The 21,177-nt window shown below is 38.7% G+C and overlaps 1 protein-coding gene across 5 annotated transcripts in view; it reads right to left on the reverse strand.

Moving 5' to 3' along the window:
• Positions 1–21,177, reverse strand: part of ptprsb (protein tyrosine phosphatase receptor type Sb) — a 124,164-nt gene that overhangs the window by 89,744 nt on the left and 13,243 nt on the right. For 4 of the 5 annotated variants that reach the window (XM_060870754.1, XM_060870778.1, XM_060870760.1 and 1 more), the window contains exons 2-3: positions 11,596–11,669; positions 2,979–3,104 (exon numbers count right to left, since the gene is read on the reverse strand). In XM_060870754.1, coding sequence (XP_060726737.1) covers positions 2,979–3,072 — 94 coding nt within the window. In that variant the 5' untranslated portion in view covers positions 3,073–3,104; positions 11,596–11,669. Of the gene's footprint in view, positions 1–2,978; positions 3,105–8,485; positions 8,597–11,595; positions 11,670–21,177 lie in introns of those variants that run through there. The other variant, XM_060870747.1, reaches the window with a different exon arrangement.

Below are 21,177 nucleotides of genomic sequence, written 5' to 3' on the forward strand. Positions count from 1 at the left end.
TGACTAGGACAACTTACACTTAGTCCTTAGCTCAGTGTTGTCTTATGTAGCACCTTGGTTCTGGAGAAACGTTGTTTCATTCCACTATCAACTTCTTCAGATATATATGGTTGAAATGGCAATAAAATCTTCTGGACTCTTGACTAGACACACACACTGCCATCAATTTGCTACTTTCCACCAAGGAATAAAATGTAAGTAACTGAAAATCTGCAATAAAATTCTGATGAACTGCCTCTAGTTAAATCATTGGTCCAGTAAATGCGTGTGATTGGACAAAACAAACAACGGACATGCAGCCGAAGCAGAGCGTGATTACATGTTTGCTGAGCTGTGGCCAGTTTTTTTTTTATAGATATATAAGTATTTCTCCAAGTTTTTTTTAATAGTTATAAGTATTTCTGCAATTTGGTTCAGTCCACTAAAACGCTTGTAGACCAGCTTAATGATTCATTATGCAGATCGTATTAAGGGTTCTGTCTTACTACAAAAAATAAAATGATGCAACACGAGTACATCCTTTCTCTCTAAAGATAGCTGGCATGAACACACACTGCTCTCTCCCTGTTCAGTATAGTGAAATTCAGCACTTAATAGATGCTTTTAACTTGTTCTCCAGCAAAGTGAAATCCACAATTTGCCATAATAAGGCGAATAGAAGGTGCATAAAGCCCAGAAACACGGCTGCTCTATTGACCTGCAGGAAGTTGCAATCAATATATGAATGCAGCTCAGTGCCCATATCATAAAAGCTTTAAACAGCAACAAACAAAGGAAACATGATTATCCAAAACACAAACCAATGATTACAGAGTGCACAATAAATTCAACAAGGTCATTTTTAGCCCTGTTACACCTGGAGAACAGAAATGTGTTATTAAACACATGCCGGTGTGTGAGCCGGAGGGCAGATTTGTGTCACAAAGCGACAAATGCTGTAATGAAGCAAAAAGGCTAATATTTCATGGCAGACAAAAAGTCGGGGCGGCGTGAGTGGCACTCGCCCCGGCCGATTTAGTGCTCTTCTGTCAATGTGCCGACGGGAAACGATAAATACGACACCGCTGTAATTCCGCCGCTGAATCTAATAAAGCACGGCTGAGCTCGGCCTCTGTCCACTCGACTCCGGATGCAGAGTGGATCGAATTCCCGCCGGACACCAAATTGTGTGCGTTTGTGCATGTGTGTGTATGTGTGTGTGAGAAAGGGATGGCTGGGGGGTGGCGGTTGTAGTCATAGATACCAGCATTACCAAGCGGAGGATCATTGCCTCAGTGTCCTGTTGCCATAGCGTCGGTTCAAACAGAGCCGACAGCGGGCTCACACTCATCTGTCAGGGCTAAGCCAGGCCTGGTCCTCACCATGGCAACCAGATCCCACACCTCCTCTCTCCACACCCCCACCTTCATCCCTGTTTTTCATTCAGAGACAAGAGTTTCTTCACGTTTCTGCCTGCCTGAATAGAGCGAATCAACCCTTTTTATTACAACGAAGGAACAAAAGTATTTAACGTCCTAATGGGTTGAGGGACGGAAATGAGAACGATTAGATAGAGTGCGATGGAGGCAGAATAAAATAGATGGATAAAATTAATAGATGGAGTGTATGAGTGAGTATAATAATAAGAAATATTAATAAGAAGAAAGAGTAATAATAATAATAAAAAATGTTAATAATAATAAATAGTAATAATAAGAAATATATATATATATATATGTCTAAATTATTCCCAGGCAGCATAACAGAGAGATAGTGACAGTGAGCAAACTATTGATGAACTCTAGAGATAAGAAAACAAAAAGAAATCGCTGGAGACTGAGTACTACTCAGGGGCGTTGTCTCATACCGTCTCTCGTTTCACTATCACTGACTCTGCTTTTTAGCGTTCGCTTCTGATCTCGCAGAATCTTCCAGAAGCACTGGGACATCTTCTGCTCCCTCAGCAACACAAGGCTTTATATTCACACCTCTCCATAGGGAACCGTTCCACTGATGTAACTCACACACACCCTTACACATACACACACACACACACACACACAGTCTCTACAGTCTTACCCAATGCCACTTTTTCAACCATGAAAACAAAGGGACTGAACAACCTTGAGGGACGAGAGCTTCAGCTGATGCTATGTCTTAAGCAATGATGTCACACGCTCTGTTGTGAGTGGAGCGCACCGTCGCCATGACAACTATCATTATAAACCAATCGAGGAGGGAAGGCGCTGGCAGAGGAGGAGGAAGATGTGTAATCAGCGTCGGGCATGCACTGGCCACGATCGAGTGAGATGTGATAATCAGAAAAAATTGCTTGACTAGAAATAAAAGATGGGTGAATGGTATGATGGGTATCTCTATAGTTCCATTCTATAATACATAAAAGCGTTAAGTTTTATTGGTGCTGTTCATGAACGCAGAACAAAAAAATTCTAATGCATTATTAAAAGTAGAGTGCGAATAATCAAGGATAGAGCAGTGCACTGTTACTGTTACTAACCACAGGCTTATTATTTTCTTATAGCATCATGGATTATATTTATTACATAACAAACCTTTTATCTATTTATGCTTGAAAGAAGATAATCCGACCTCCTGTTACAGCAGCTTTAAACATGTTTCCTCACTAGCATCTGTTTTTAAATTGCGAGTGTTTTCTATGGAAACGAGTGAGCGTATCAGTTTAAACGTGCGATGTGAATTACAGCTGTGAATGTCCGAGCTGCTGATATACAAAATTAACCACCACATTTTGACTAATCAGAATTGGGAGCGAATTACATGGTGTCTGGATTTCCTCCGAGAAGTTTAGCAAACTGTAAGAAAAGCAGTCGGATTAGCGTCTAATACCAAGCTGTAACCCTCTGCTCTGTCTTTGTTAACAGCTGGCAACAGTTCGTCTAAACCCCACATGTACAGGCAGTATGAGACATGACACTGACAACTGAATGATAAGATTTCGTTAAGGTCTGGATACGTACCTAAGGCATGGCAGGTGCGGGACAGAGAGGAGAGCAGGAGGGTCAGCAGGAGCAGAACGGCAGAGGGACGCACTTCCAGTGAGATGCGAGCCATGACGAGGAAGCACACACAATCGTCCAGGCGCACTGCAGACAAAAACACACATGAAGTTAACTTCACTTAGATTATCCCACCTATACAATCTGACAGAAAAGTACGCTATTTCAATACGCTTACCTCAAAAAATGGATTTATGATATGAATATTTACAGGACCTTACAAAGGTTGCTGATTTGTTGTAATAGAAGAAAGCTGTAATAAATGTGAGTGTGTCCGGTGATGTGATGAAGCTGAGAAAAGTTGCAGAAAAATATGGAGCAACTTATTTCATTTAGAGGCAAGAAAACCGATGTAGAATGCTAGTAACTTCGCCCACTGATACACGTTATCGCTATGGCAACCAGAAATAAAAATGCCTACTGGTGACATCATAGTGCAGCGTGTATATGATATCCGTATCACTGATTTACAACCTGCGCTACAATGAAATCAGCCCCAGTTGTTAGTTCTTCATCCCATTCTCTGTACGGCGATCGGTGGTGCTCGGAAACCAGAAATTTATGTACCTTATCATGTCGCTACGAATCCACATGTGGGAAGATTATTACAGTTCAGGAAATGAGCTATTTGACTATTTTGTGCTCCGGCTGCATTATTAATATAATCCCCAAAGAGACATTTTACAACCATCATCATGCTATTAAAAGAATTAAGATAACTCGTCTAATTGCTGATCAAAAAAAAAAAAAAAAAAAGATAATCAAACATGCAGTTTAGCTTTGCTATAAAAAAAGATGACTCTTTCTGAGTGGGAGATAATTGTGCTTTAAGAGAACATGTCTATCGTTCACAGCTGAAGCTGTTTCTGGAATTGTATTTTCCTTGTTCGGGTTTCAGTTGTGGGGGACACGGTGGCTTAGTGTTTAGCACGTTCGCCTCACACCTCCAGGGTTGGGGGTTCGATTCCCGTCTCCGCCTTGTGTGTGTGGAGTTTGCATGTTCTCCCCGTGCCTCGGGGGTTTCCTCCGGGTACTCCGGTTTCCTCCCCCGGTCCAAAGACATGCATGGTAGGTTGATTGGCATCTCTGGAAAATTGTTTGTAGTGTGTGATTGTGTGAGTGAATGAGAGTGTGTGTGTGCCCTGCGATGGGTTGGCACTCTGTCCAGGGTGTATCCTGCCTTGATGCCCAATGATGCCTGAGATAGGCACAGGCTCCCCGTGACCCGAGGTAGTTCGGATAAGCGGTAGAAAATGAATGAATGAATGGTTTCAGTTGTTTTAATAACACACCCAGGAACATCTGTGTCTTAATAGAGAAGCATCTTTACTTTAAAAGAGAGCAAAGAGAAGGCATTTCGGTACTCAAAACCGAAAAATTCAAGTCCTGAGTGTTAGATCAAGCCGACACTGGAGACTCCTTCCGTAAAAGTTACATAACCGTGTGGAGGATTTAAAATTTTTCTTCCCCGGAAACAAACCGGTTTCTTATTACGTTTAAAAGATGTAGAGTTCCTGTGAACGAGCGCATTCACATCAAACTGCTCTGAATTAAAGCAGGCACTACTGTTATAGCTGATGTTACTGAAAATGGATCAATACCTCAAGTCAAAAACAAGCCTGGCATAAGTATTCACCCCCTTGATCTATTTCCACCTTTTTGTCATTTTACAACCTGGGACTATGTAGAATACAACTGAGCTACCTGAATTACACGGTGTGTCTTATACCATTGCAGGTTTTTCAGATTTTGTGAAGACTCAACAAAATATGTAAAGGTCATGGGGAGGCAAATACTTATTCAAAAAACTGTAAAATCAAATTACAAAATGTTGAAACAAATTTACCATGCTTATCTACAGTATGTGTGTGTGTGTGTGTCCTTCCCCTAAAATGATCTGTAATTTGCAAGCTAGGAGAAATTTGTCAAGTCGCTTCGTATCTTGCTTACTAATCACTTTTAATATTCACGGTGAAGGAAAAAGCAGTGTTTCACTGACCTTACTAAAGCACACAAGAATTTACATCCTGGGCTGATCTAAAAAAAATTCTACAGTTTTCAATGCCTGTTTTAGATGTTATGAGCGTACAGGCAGTTCCACGGCTAATTTAAACCAGAGACGAAAAAATAAATGATCCTCTTTCTATTCATTCTTATTTTTGAGAATAGCACATATGTCATAATTACAGAGGTTAAAACAGAGGTAAGAATTCTTTTCCATCATGCTGTAATTAATATCTTTACGCCATGATGAAAGAATTGCTTACTACCACAATGCAGCTTATAATGAACAGTCCACTCAGAAACAAATCTAGGCTTAAGTGCTCGGGAACGCTTCACCGTACTGGAGGTGTGTCGTAACATAATGCATCGTAGCACTCGTGCTCCTGTCCGACTATAGCGGATATGGATTTCTTTTTACAAGGGCCCATTAATTATTGAAAAACTTCCTCATTGCCCTGTGTGTTTTCCTGGCCAGCTTTCGCATTAAGTGTGGTGAATAGCCGGGTCTGTGTGGAGCAAGCCGTTTCTCAACCATAACATTTGCCTATCCGCCAGTCAATATCTACAATAAGTAAAATCCATTTCTCTTGTTCTTGCGCGTGTGCACGTGCATGTGTGTGCATGTGTGTGTGCAAGTACTCCTCACTACTCCTAACTTGCTACAGTATGTGGCGTGATAAACGAATGCTACGAGTGAGCCATGATGCTTTACGTCTTTTGATCCCTAGTACATCCCTAGCCTTCATAAACAAATAGCTTTTTTTTGTCGTTTTTTTTTTTTTTTTTACTTAACCGAAGCCAGGGTCATTCGAGTCGATCGATTCCGGATCGATTCTTTTTTTTATTCCTAGAACAGATTCATGAACGCGCTGTTCATTTTCTAAAAAGGAAATGACATCGGATGGGAAAGGAGTCGGATCGTGATCGATAACTACATAAGTAATCATCCTGCATCTGTAGGAGATCAAACACAGGGGTGGGTTGCTATGAAATATTCAGGGTGTGATGAGTGTACAATCCAATAGGATGCTGTTTGTAATATTTACAACCATTTCAGAAGATATTAAATGACACGACAGTTCAGTATTACGTCACTTGGTTGAGGATTTGCCTTAAAAAAAAAGTCTAAATATTAGAATAAAAATAGGTGATAAGGAGAGAATATTATAAATAAAATATTACAATACAGCATCACAATACACCATATATTAAAATTTTCAGTTGTTCTATGATTTTACTAAATACACACGTTGCATTATAAAAAGTATAAAGACTTCAGTTCCCTGTGACATGATGTCTGATGCATATTGCACATAAAATTAGAAAAACCTCAGGAGTTTCAAAGTCATCATCTAATGGGTTGGATTTGAGAGGATTTCTAGGAGACGTGTGTGTCACATTTTTTTACCGGTCTGCCTAGAAACAGAGCCAGAATGACGCTCTACTTCCCTCGTGGAAAAAGGAAGATGTCATCTTTACAGCTGTGACAATGAGCACTTCACAGGTTCAGCTTAAACACGTCTCGGTGTAGACTCGTCAATTTGCACAGCTTTCCTCAACGATCTACGGTTGCACGCCGAGCTGTTTTTGTAGGGACTTTACAATTTCACACCCCTAAACATGACGCTCAACAAAACGAGCAGTGATTGGTTGTTTTACAGTCAGTCAGATGCCCTCTTGGATGGTCCTTGGGCATTTAAAATCTGTTACAGAGTCCAGACTTTCTGCTGTTCAAATTCGGTTCAGTGCAATTAAATTTTATTTGTATAACACTTTAAACAATGGGAATTGTCTCAAAGCAGAACATAAGACATAAGACATACGTAGAACAAAAAGATTAATATTATAAAAAAGTTCAAGATTAATATTAGACTTATATTTAAATGTGTTTGTATTTATCCCCAATGAACAAGCCTGAGGTGACTGTGGTGAGGAAAAACTCCCTTAGATGGAAGAGGATGAAACCTTGAGAGGAACCAGATTCAAAAGTGAACCTCATCCTCATTTGGGTGACACTGGAGGGTGTGATTATAAACTGTTATAAACACCAGAGTGTGTTAATATGAATAATGTCCTTTCTATAGTCATATACACTCTGGAGGCCTTACTACCCCAATCTTACTTCTTTATACCCTTCTGTCTATTTGTCGTACTGTCATGATTCAGCCCGGACTTTTGGCCATGTGCTGTTGTTGTTGTTGTCACGTGTCTGCCCCGCCTTCGTCTGCTCCTCCCTGTCACCACACCTGCTCCTCATTGTCATCATTGTCTTAATTGTATTTAAGTTAGCCGCATTGCTGAATGCAGCGCGGATCATTAGTTGCGTGTACCCCTCGTCATGTCTAGTCCCTGTTAAATGTCGTCAGTAGTATTGTTTCATTTATCATCATTTTTGTCTATGTCTTCCTTATTTATTAAACCCCCATCATTTGAAGCTATCCTGCGTACGGGTCTGTCTCCTTCCATCCCCGGTTGTGACACGTACAAAGTAATTCATTTAATACATTTTTATCTGTGACTGTTTAGAGTTGAAAATCTGTATTTGGATTTAAACAGGAAGTAGGTTCAGTCTTATAAGAACTGCCTCGAGTTTTAACTGGATTCAACCAGACGCCTTGTCCAGTCTTTCACTGAAGCCTTTCATCTCTCTAACTAACTAACTCTCTTAACCATGATGTCTTTCCCAAAACAAGGAACTATTATTTATAGCTGAGGTAAAGAATAGCCACCTAAATATACTTTGTTCCAAGTTCACTAGACACACTATCAGACAACGGACAAGAGCGCTGAGATTTAATCTCACTAGGATTCCTGGGATATAATTTCTTTTTAATTTATGGTGGCGTGGATTCGTTTAAGACTGATGAAAGCACATGCAATAAAAGTGCAACTTAATATTATTAAAATGAATTGAATTATTATTTCCAGGAGACATTAGAGAGATATGCAGGTCTGTGCAAATCGGGTGTATTTTATAAAATAATAAATATTATATTATATATAATATATATTCATATTCATATGTGTATATATATATATTGTCAAAGTTACCAAATGTGTAGAGGATGATTAAGAGCAGTGTTCTCTTTATTAAGAGTTTTATTCTTATTCCTTTGTACAGGTGTATGTTAAAAGTTCAAGAAATGTTATAGATGTTTTTAAAAAAGTCTTATTTGACACAAACACACACACAAACACTCCCAGGAAATAAATAAAAATGAAACTATATGTTATTTACACCCACAGATACACACAGAAACACATACATTAGGTACTTGATAGCTTATTCACTTATTTTTCACACGCTGACACACACGGACATTAAAATATTAATTCATGTAAGGATAAAGTACACAAAAAAGCAAATTTGTGTATATTAATATGAAACAAATCCTTATTCAACATTGTTCCTGGGGCTTAAATATTACACAATCATTGCAAATTTAAATAAAAAATCGTTTTACCTTGTTTATGTCTGTTTCCTTTGTTAAATCACTTAATAAAATATACTAATTTTGTAAAATACACTTTTATTTGTGAGGTGGAAAGGCCGAACTAAAAGCCCACAGAAATTTCTCTCAGGAAAATAAAATGGTGATAAGACTTCCTCAACTTCCCCGAAAAAAATAAACCGACAAAAGGCACACACACACACACACACACACACACACACACACACACACACACACATCCTCTCAGGAAGTAAAATTGTTATAAGACATATCTTAAAAGTTATTTATTTCACACAGATACAAACGCTTATAGTCTTTTGACCAATCAGATTAAAGTAAATAAATTTTGCCTTTCCATCTCAGTTCCCTTTAAAATATGGTTGTTCTGGTTACGTCTACTGTGGAGAGATATGTAACAATTTTGGAGCATGAAAAGTTTGAATATTATGGACTGTCCAATTGATTCATATTCAATAGGAAAAAGAGGCTGTTACGTTGTATAAGTGGTCGGGACCAGGACGCGTCTCTACCTACACGTGTCTCTGTGTATGTGGAGAAAGTCATAGTCTTATTGGCGTTTGTTACCTGAGAGTGTGTGTGGGTTTGTGTCACATAAGACTTTTAAACATCTAGAACATTTCTTTAACTTTTAACATACACCTGTACAAACAAATGAGAATAAAATGCTTAATAAAGAAAACACTGCTCTTAATCATCCTCTACACGTACAACTTTTAAATTGTACACCTGTACAAACAAATAATAAACATTAACTTTTGTGACCTTTAAAATTATGATACACGTGACATGACGTCATTTGATTATATTTTATATATATGGTGGCTTAGTGGTTAGGGTGTCCTACATCTCCAAGATTGAAGGGTTTGAGTCCCACATGTGATGAGTGTGCATGTTCTCTCTGTTTTTTGGGGGCTTCCTCTGGGTATGTCAGTTTCCATTGTCTCTAAATTTTACTAGGTGTAGAGAATGGATGGATGGTTTGGGTGGAAATGTGTTGGGTTTTTTTTTTTGGAGTTCAGTAAGTCAGTGGTTATGTTGGGGTACAAGTGTGCCTCCGATCTGTATCGGTATTTGTTAAAATGAGAAAACATATTCCGCTCATTCTGAATAACGTATTTGTATTGCGTTACATCCCTAACACTTGTGATATCATTTCGTCACGTTGCTTTACCCTTAATTTCACACAAGTACTCCAAGTGAAAATACCGTAACACTCTCTCTCACGCACTCATTTTCTACCGCTTATCCGAACTACCTCGGGTCACGGGGAGCCTGTGCTCAGGCATCATCGGGCATCAAGGCAGGATACACCCTGGACGGAGTGCCAACCCTTCGCAGGGCGCACACACACACTCTCATTCACTCACGCACTCACACACTACGGACAATTTTCCAGAGATGCCAATCAACCTACCATGCATGTCTTTGGACCGGGAGAGGAAACCGGAGTACCCGGAGGTGGGAATCGAACCCCCAACCCTGGAGGTGTGAGGCGAACGTGCTAAACACTAAGCCACCGTGCCCCCCAATACTGTAACACTATTGTCATAATGGTAAAAGCATTGGGACTGAAATAAATGTCAGTGTATCCTAAAGGCTGTCCAAATGATATCTGAAACATTCGCACTCTCTAACACAGCAACTCCTCATACACGGCTTTATTCCTGTTGTAACCTGCATGACCTCCACCAAATGTTGCAGCATACTGTGCTTCACAAACACCGTTAAATAAAACGTCGTACCAGATGCAGTCATGGCATGTTTCTGTGGGGGGTTAAGGGGGATTACACGATGCTATACCTCTGATCCTGTTTTGCCGAGCAAATGCACAATTAGGGAAAACACTGCCTTCAATTGATAATTAGCAACATGTTGGGATTGTTTTGACACAAGTACAAGTAAGCAGGTATTTTGCTGAACAGAAGCCTTGTGCTAATGTGTTCTTTAACTAAAGCATCATGAATGGATTATTTTCTCTCCCTCAAATGCTATCATTTCCTGTCATGTGGAGAGTCACTCAGCCTTTCCACAGTGGCTATAACCCCTAAAGTCACCCACTAAAGCTGAAAAACTGAAAAAGCATCTTTAAAAAAATAATAAATCAAATGTTTTTTAAATGATCGAGGGCAGTGAGCTAACATCTCAGTTTATTAAAATGGCCAGATCAGTAGTTAGCAAAGCGCCTTCAAGGTAGTAATAATGATGTAATTAGCAGTTAGCAAGGAAGCGGGCAGTATAATCGACAAGCCTCAACAGAGCCGCTTAACAAATACAGCCTCTTGTTAGGTCTTGAAGATGTATTTAATGCTGCGTTTTACTTCATCACACAATCCTGTAACGTTCGCTGGCTTAACATTTCCATGTACAATATGTACGAAACAATTAGCCAGTGCCTCATCACTTGATGCTAAAAAAAAAAATTATTATTTAACAGATTTTTTACCATTAAAACATTTCCATTTCTGCACCATCCTGCTTTTCTCTGTGGATTTTTATTATTATTCTGTGAGATTATTTGCATGGTCTATTACAGTATACTGTAGACCTTTTAGATATGAGATCTGCCTTTCATCATCTTAACAGAATTATGCTATGTTACTTTGAATAGGTCAATGCAGTAGCAGGCTAGTTAGCACGCTGTAGTTAGCACAACATAGTTAGTTAGCACACTGTAGTTAGCACACTGTAGTTAGCACAACACAGTTAGTTAGCACACTGTAGTTAGCACACTGCAGTTAGCACAACACAGTTAGTTAGCACACTGTAGTTAGCACACTGTAGTTAGCACACTGTAGTTAGCACACTGTAGTTAGCACAACACAGTTAGTTAGCACACTGTAGTTAGCACACTGTAGTTAGCACAACATAGTTAGTTGGCACACTGTAGTTAGCACACTGTAGTTAGCACATCATGGTTAGTTGGCACATTGTAGTTAGCACACTGTAGTTAGCACAACATTCATGTAGGCTTTATTTCCAGAGATTTCTGTTAAAGGGTGAGATTGATATTTTTGTCCTGCCTGTGAATAGAAGTTTACGATATATGTGTACTTCATTGTATTCATGAGACATACACACACACACAAAAGAAAACTACTAACCACAATTTCTTTTTAAATCCGTTTTGGCTTCATGTCCTGATTTTGGTAATCTTCAGCAGTTTGGACCTGAATGCCTGCAAACACACACACACACACACACACACACACACACACACACACACACACACACGCACACACACACAACATGAAACGTTAATGTAATTATACAACACTGTATGATCATTTTCATATTAAAACATGAAAGAATTCTTTAACAGGCAAATGTGATACACAGTAAATTTCCTTCACGAATATTTCTTCTATTTATTATACTCCGAGCCTGTGACCGAGCAGGTCAGTGAATCAGAGCCGTGCTGAGCTTGAACAGATGTTGCTGCTTTTCTTAATCACACATATTCAACATAGGAACTCGCTCACTCTAACTTCGTTAGACAAAGAATTACTGTGCTGCATTACACATTACTGACTGTATTCAAGAAGACTTTAGTGAAATGTCAGGCACCCTTTGGAGAAACAGTTAGAGAGACATGCTGGGGTGTGTGTGTGTGTGTGTGTGTTTGTGTGTGTGTGCATCGTCTCTCCTCCACATCCCAAGCTCTGTTCCTCATCTCTGGTGCAGTGAGGCGTGTCCTTCCTCATTGTTGCCTTGTCAACCACTTTTCCCTCACCTCCTACATCTATCCATCTCTCTCTCTCTCTCTCTCTCTCTCTCTCTCTCTCTCTCTCTCTTACTCTCACTTTCTCTCTCACTCCTCTCCACCAGCCAGCAATCTGTTTGTGCAGTCCAGTCCACAGGCTTAGTCCCGGGGCCTCCGGGAGCATCATTTCCATGACAACAGCACTGAAATCCATCCAGCCAGTATGATCTTCCTGCCAGGCCTGCATGCAACCTTAAGCCTCAGAGTTTCTGACGTTAGCAGGACAGAACAGAACAGGAGAGAATGGAAGTGGTGCTCCGGATCAATGTATAGTACGGGTTTTAAGGCGATAGCAAGGTAGAGGGTGGAATTATGGGATTTGCGAGATGGGAGAACTTTTCGAAGCACAGTAGAGCTGTGTAATTGCAGGTGTATTGAAGAAGATCGATAGCAGACTTTGGGGTCGGTGTGGAGGAGCATTCACAGAAGGCTGCTGTATGACATGGGATCGAAACCACAGGTCTACCTTTTATTGTATTTTTTAAACCTTATTAACTACTTTACACGGGTCTCTTTTTTTCTTACTAATAAAAATGGCCATTATTCAATCTAATCTCTATCTGTAGCATAAAATAAATCTGTTTACTCCAAACTCACTTAAAATGGAAGTCTAAGCGAAGTTGATGACAAACATCTAAAACATGCGACAATGGAAACTATAAAGTCGTTCAGTTTAATTATTCCCACACTTATTCTTCAGTATTTCTGCTTTCAGTTTCTTCTCTGAAAAAAAAATCCAGTCCCATCTCTAAAAGGACACACTGTAGAGGTTCATTAAAATGTTCTTCAAAAGTATGCATTTCACATAATGGGCTATTGACGCCCCAACAACTGTTCTTATCCTCAGCACAGGGAAACATTTCGAAATGGTTGTGGATGATAATTAACCATATGTTTCAGATGCAGTAGACCGAGTTTGAGATTAGGCTGAAAAACAATTCATTATTACTTTAAATGAAAATAATTTGATGTCATTGTCCAGCTCTTTGGTCAGTTGCTGTAAAGATTTATTTTTACCTCTTGTTAATAAGTGAACTTTATTTAATGTCACAAAATTCTCACAGCAAATCTTTTTGATGATCACTTTTTATCAAATCATTTTTCAAAATTACATCGTTAAAATGACAAAAGTTTAGTTTATATGTTTTTATTTTATTTCAGCTAATTTAATTTCTAATTTCTATTTATTTATTTATCTGTCTATTTATTTATTTATTTGTTTGTTTGTTTGTTTGTTTGTTCATTTATTCATTCATTCATTCCTCAAATAGCCATTTAACAAAAGTGATGGCTAGAAGATGAGAAGTTCTCTCAATCTTTGATAGACTTTAACAGGAAACATGGCAAACACATCACAAATAATACTGCTGCCAAATTAAAAAAGTGTTGTGGGCCAACTGAGAACCATGAACATCTACTGACGACACAACTGACACAGTGCACTGAGTAGAGTGGTTCAAAAATAAAATATAAAACAGTTCCTAATAAAAACAGCATATTTCAACATGACCAGTGTCATCTTAGTGATCTATCACTGTTTTTTTAGGTTTAATCTATGAGGGTTCATTCACAACTGAACCTATTTCAAATGAATTTCACTAAATTTGAAGTCACTAAATTAAAAAACAATCTGCTTTGAAATCTATTTCTAGGACAACTCACAGAAGCCTCAAAAAATCATTTTAATTTGAATAATCTTAATTGTTCTTCCATAACCATGTTTATCCTAATGGATCCAAAGTGAGGGAATACACCCTGGGTGAGATGCCAATCCATCTCAGGGCACCACCCACACACACAGTCACATTCTCGTTCCCACTGTTTTGCGTGGTCAATCCACAGAGAAAACCCACACTGCTGCGGGAGGACTGCAGTTTGCACACAGACGCCACCAAACTCGGGCTCAAACCGTGGGCCATGGAGCTGTGAACACCACCTGCTACACCGCCGTGCTGCTCTTCCTGCATTATATTCTTCATCAACTGCAAGGCAATCTGAATAAATGAAACATCTGCCAAATGAATATATGTAAGAGTTTAGGCTTGTTATTATCAAAGCAGCTCAGGTTATATGCTGTGCGCTACAGTCTGAGTGCACAGGCTTTCATTAATGTTAGAAACCTGGCTAATAACAAGTGAAATCTGGGCATCTGAAATGTGCCAGAGTTTGCAATGTTTAAACTGAAATATCTGTGATGTGCTTTGCGATTCTGATGCCAGATTGTTGATGTATAGTGATGTATATTTGATATTCCTGTGAGAGGTTTAAATGAGATGAAATTAAATGACTTCAAACATAAGGGATAGCGGTCTGATTTTTATTTTAGCTCCTAAATATAAAAGAGCATGAGCTTCTGCACTTCTGCCACAATTTTTCAGTGATATTATAACATTGAATTAATGTGAAATCCAATGTTGGAATAATGCAGAAAACGATGCAGAGCTAGTTAGACATCCATGAGATGGACAGGAAGTACAGGAGACGAGGACAGTCTCTCTCTTTGCAGATGAGGTAAGTGCTACAATCCTCTGCAGAAATGTGACAGAGACTAAAAGAAGTTTGAACAAAAACATTAACTCAGAATTACATTATAAAATAAATCTTGAAGTATAAATCTGGTCACATACAATAAATGTTGCACCATTGCATAAGGAATGTTTAATGTTTGCATAATCTTCCTTTCCATGTGTAATATATATTTGCATTGTCAATATGTGTGTTTGAGAGCGAGGTATGAACTCTGTTTAAACAGAAAATCACTGATGATGATGTACTGCCAAGCCCAGAAAGACAAAACCAAAGCTTTCTAAGACTTAACAGCAGACAAATTATCCAGTCCAGCACCTGGGTTCAGGAGCACACACACACACACACACACACACTCAGTAAAGTAAATGTCGTGCAACCTGCCTGTGCAAAATCCTCAGACGCATACAGAAAAGTGCCATTGAGTCAATATAATCTCAGACCATCTACTCCAATAATCCATTTTGTAGATATCAATCTAGTCGGCATAAAAACATACTGTTTCTTATCAACAGTTAAAGATCACACCTCGACAGTGAAGAAAAAAAAACAAATCATTCTCGTACAACCTTTTGATAGAGGAGACAAAGTCCCATTTCCAGTTTTATTATGTTTTGCCCTTGTTTTGCTATCACACGAGCAAATAAACGGTAGATGATCAATTAATATAACATATAAATCTCAATTTTCATATACTACAAATTTCTGTGAGAAATAGAGCAGGTCCAAAGGTTATCCCAGATATGCGCTTTTAATTTAAATGAAAGTTTGATTCCTGCTGGTTCTCTCTGTGTTTTAGGTCCAGACCTTCATTGCATTTTTTCCTGAAAAGAAAACAATTTTACATTGTATAGCTCACCGTGTGGACCTCATATATTAAACTTAGAGATGACTTAGGAAATCCCAGTCAGTCAGTCAAGCATAAAATATCAAAAATTGTGTTTAAAGGCATCATTTGTTGTTCAAAGTCCAGTGGACACAAACAGTGTAAAACATGATAGTGCCATTAAGTTATGGTGACTTTTTTCTTCTCTTTAACTCCAACTGTCATGTGATGGAGCAACTCAAATAAACCTCAACACAGGTTCAATTAGCTTAACATAGGTTTTAGTCGAACGCATTCAGTTCAAAGCATAAATGCAAAGACTTTAGGTCTTGGCTAAACTTTCTTGCTAATTAATATATTTCTCTCTCTCTCTCTCTCTCTCTCTCTCTCTCTCTCGCTCTCTCTCTCTGTTCATGTTTATTACCTTAATTGTGCACGCAACTGTGGCTTTAAAAAAATGCAGAAGTGAAACTAGTCTGTGACTAAATATTCAGTTTTGATTGAATTATTGAATATGATTGAATTATTTAAATTGTTGATACCAAGAAAGAAGTGCTTACTAATTCAATCTGTTGTTTTTTTTATTTATTCATTTATTTATTCATTTGACTGTTTTTCATTGGTTGTCAAATTTCTTTAAAGCTAGAATACCTTAAGTATTCCTCTGGTCTACAGGAGCCATTGTTCTGGCTGCAGGCCTAGACGTTATTAAATGATTTTTTTCTTTTTCCCTTCAGTATTCATAAAACCATAACATTCATTGACAAGGTGATCTCTCTCATGACTTGCCCTGGTAATCAGGAACTCTCTTATTACTTCTTTTTGTCATCTGAGGAAGTTTTAAGGTAAAAAAAAAAAAAAAAAAGGTAAAAAAAAAAAAACAAAATCTATTTCCTTCAAGGCTCAAGAGAGTTGTTTTTAAATGTACTTTAAGGGTTCTTCTCTTTTCTCTTTTTAACAACGTCAAGGAAGCAATGAAGTGTATAACATCACCAAGCTAAGTAGCTAGCAATTTTCAGATCACCAGATTGTCAGAATCGCTAATGAAAGTTAATTTGGAGGCCATATTGTTCATTTCCACCAGTATTTACAAACAAGGCTGGTGTGTGGTGTGTGACACAAAATGGCAGCACGGATATATTTCAGTTGCTTTTTCGTCTCCTTTCTTTGAAATCTGTCATGGTGAGTTAGGGATACACACTGAATGGGACACCAGTCCATCACAGGGCAGAATGTACACACTTTTCTTCATTGTAATATGGACTTTCTCAAAGACATTTACTGCCAAACAAGTTTCTTCACTTCCTCAGCTCTAATGATGTGGGAGGCTGATACTCACTCTGCCATCGTCAGATAAATGGTGTTAATTTATGTTACACCTAATTTTTCATCTCACTTTCACCCACCCACACACACACACGCACACACACATAAATCAGAGGTGGAAAAATACAGCCGCAGTTCCAGCACATATTAAACAATCCACCAAATGAAAAGCAGGGAAAAAAGCTTGCTACTGCTAGCAAGGAGTGATAACCCGAAGCCTCTCTGTGTTTTTAATACCTCTGTGCCCAGCTGGCATGGCAGCCAAAGCCATCAAGGGCAGATGGTAAGGCATCATGGGGGCACAACGCATACGCAGAACGAACCGGAAACATGATAAATAATACACAGTAAGAAGTGAGGTACACAGGCAGAGTTAAAGGCAGGACGTAATCATACAATATCCTAACACATGCGGTTTAGAAGAAGCTAAAAATAAAAGAGAACACTTTATCCAGGCTCGGAGCGTGGATTACTTTTTTATACTCCAGTCTTATCTAAACTGAATGAATCCAAAGTCCAAATTTCTCATGATTGCTTATTTGCATAACTTGGATGAAGCTATAATGGATTTGATCCAAGAGCAGATGTGGGTCACTTCTGTTTTACTCGTTTTGATTCTGAATTGGGAAAAAAAAAAAAAAAAGATTATGATGATGGTGGGCATCCATCCAGTGCAAGTCAAATTTAGTAAAAATGAAATTGACCCTGAACCCATTTCATTTTCAATTTAAATGTGCTGTGTAATGGGGCTAGGTAAACAAGAGCAAATCTGTTGAGATAGATTTCAATCTGGTGCTTTAACATAATAGTTTAGATAACCAGAAATAGTGAGTTTAAGATTTGTAGTGCCTTTCAACATAAGTATGGACTGTGGCACACATGACTGAAGAAAATTATATGTATATATAATTGTATTTTCTCTATATCTATGGCCAAACTAATAAAAAAAATATATATTTTAGCAAGTTTATTAAAATGAATCCTTGCTGTACTGAGGTACAAACAAATGCAATCTCTGAAAGATATTCATTCACAACAAAGAACAAAGAAAAAAAGCAGGAGCTCTTTGTGTTCAAAAAATCTCTTAAACCTACAAACACACACAATCAGATAAATACAGTAATTAGCTATTTTATAGTGACAGCTAGCTATGAGCATTATTAGCATATTGATATGAAAGTGATTGGATTTCCAGAGTTAACATGCTGCTAGCTAATGTTTGAGGAATGAGCGAGATAGCTGTTCTTATTTCTTTGTGAATAATTTACATCAGTAAACAAGTTGCTTTAACACCCTTACAGGACTGATTTACCTTTTATACTTTAACTTAACTGAAATGGTTTATACTTTTGTACATTAAAGCTGCTAGAGTACACACACCGATCAGCCTTAACATTAAAATCAGTGACAGGTGAAGTGAATAACATTGATTATCTCGTTACCGTGGCACCTGCCAAAGAGTGGGATATATTACGAAGCAAGTAAGCAGGCAGCTCTCCAATGTTGGAAACATGGGCAAACATAATGTGGTGGTTAGACGACGGGTCAAAGCATCTACAATATATCATTTCCAGTGTACTGCTGAGAATCTTTGCATACTGGAATTCATGTGGATGTCACTTTGACACGTCCCACCTTCCCAGCTAAACATAATGGTATTCCCTTATGGTAGTGGCCTCTTTCAGCAGGATAATGCATCCTGCCACACAACTGTTCAGAAATGGTCTGAGAAAAATGACAAGCCTTCAAATTCCCCAGATCTCAATCCGATCGGTATTTGCTTTACAAATAAATCCGATCCATAGAGGCCCCACCTAACAACATACGGGACTTGAAGGAAATTAAATGATCTGCTGCTGATGTCTTGGTGCCAGATACTACATACACCTTCTGTGTTAGTTGCACAAGAGATACGCAATATTAATCAGGTGGTTTTAGTAGTATGGCTGGTCACTATGTATTTCTGAGTATCACTCTCTGAATAGTTTATGCAGAAACGTTTTCAGGAAAAGTAAATAAATGAAGATACCTAACACACATCAAGCTAATCACAGTATAGCATCCAAATTGTAAAACAGAAATTCACACTTCTCACATGTATAGTTTTAATTACTGTTTAATGTAGGCTATATTTCCATTTCCTTAAGCAGCTGTAGGTTATATATTTACATGCTAGAAGTGTACAACTGTCAAATGATGTGAATTCACACTGAGGTAACTCAACATCACTGCTTATCTAAATTTTCTCAAGGAAGAGTAAAGCACTATGGCATAAGCATACTACATCGGATTAATACCTAATTTGTAAGCCTAAAAAATAGCCTAATATGTATATTAGCCGGTTATCTTTTAATATTTCTGATTTGCATTTTCATGCTCTTTTGAACAGTGTGAACTGGCTAAGTTGGACCACATTGCAAGCATGTAAGCAAAGCCTGCAAGCATGTAAGCAAAAAAAGCAAGAAAGAAAACGTAGTGAAAAAGGAAAGAGAGCGCACATTTAATCTGCACTAGAATGAAAAAGCAGTTCTCCCAAGCTGCTGTTTTGTAGTCACTAATTTGAATTTTCCCAGAGGCCACTGACTCGTCTGTCTAGCGCTAATGGGACAAGCGTTCTGTAGTACAGAAATGTTCTATTGTTATTGCACAGGTATAGTCGATTTGTTAGCGAGTCCGCAGGATCGACCAGCTTTTTCAGCTTCAGAAGTGGTGCCTGTTCTATGCTAATAATAATAAAAAAAAAAAAACGGATGTCTCCTCTATGTGCTTTGCCTCCTGGAAGTTTCAGCACCTTTACATGACTGCTTTGTTTTGCAGTGACGTTAATGTTGTTTGCCGTGCTTTGTTTGTACCCCGCTGTCGAAAGCCATCAGAAGGGCATATTTAAATGCCAGTTTTCCAAATCGCACTTCCCACCGGAGCATTCCCCCCAAACTTAATTATCATTAAAACACCCCTCCACTTGCCAAATTACTCCTACGCCCTGGCGTAACGTAGAGGACTCGGCAGGATTTATGTGTGGAGCTTATTAAATCCACAAGAGGTTAACAAAATCCACAGCGTTCGAAAACCAGAATCCCAGTCCTGTAATCACAGCATGCAATGCTTCAAGTTCAAACCAAACAGCACAGACAAGCAGGTGCAAATGGAAATACGAAAGCAGAGTAGAGAAGCTAACATGTACGGTATAAATAAAGATTTTTATGCTTAAGTACCCCAGTTTACTACTACTGATAAGACTTGGAAAAAAAAACGTAAAAATTGTTATTTTCAGTATATAGCAGGTATCCTGTCAACAAGAAAGCAATTATTATCCATGTGAACAAGAACAGAACTCTGACAATGAGCCCTCTAGTGCCGGGGTATCGCTTATCACCTTGGTATCATGGTTCGGATATTCATAAACAGCTCAGCAGCTCTAACTCACATTAGATAATAAAAGCATTATCTGTCATTTCATGTGTACTTGACATATTGTGTTGCGGTCAAGCTGCTCTCCAAATCAAATGTCACACGAAGCAGGCATTAAAATGTCTCACCAAATATGCTGACATTAAAGCCTGCAGAGGAAAGCACAATCATCTTTAATGGACTAGTTAGTACATTATCACTTATGTTATAACTTAACCACTTAATTCAAATGCCTACATCAGTTCCAGGAGTCACATTTTTAAAAAAAAAATCAAACCCACAACACTGGTGTTTTGCAACAGACATACAACAACTGCCTAAATTCATTCATTCATTCATTTTCTACCGCTTATCCGAACTACCTCGGGTCACGGGGAGCCTGTGCCTATCTCAGGCGTCATCGGGCATCAAGGCAGGATACACCCTGGACGGAGTCCCAACCCATCACAGGGCACACACACTCTCATTCACTCACACAATCACACACTAGGGACAATTTTCCAGAGATGCCAATCAACCTACCATGCATGTCTTTGGACCAGGGGAGGAAACCGGAGTACCCGGAGGAAACCCCCGAGGCACGAGGAGAACATGCAAACTCCACACACACAAGGCGGAGGTGGGAATCGAACCCCCAACCCTGGAGGTGTGAGGCGAACGTGCTAACCACTAAGCCACCGTGCCCCCCACTGCCTAAATTTAATAATATAATTATGTAATGTTTTCTAAATGATACGTAATGTTTTTTCCTAACTCTGACTGGTGACATTTTCTTTTTCTTTTCAGTGTGCCAGCCTCTCTTTAGTCAATAAGACGCTCCTGAGACAAAAAAAT

Source organism: Tachysurus vachellii, chromosome 1, assembly GCF_030014155.1.
Source record: "Tachysurus vachellii isolate PV-2020 chromosome 1, HZAU_Pvac_v1, whole genome shotgun sequence".
In the NCBI taxonomy this organism is placed as follows: Eukaryota; Metazoa; Chordata; class Actinopteri; order Siluriformes; family Bagridae; genus Tachysurus; species Tachysurus vachellii.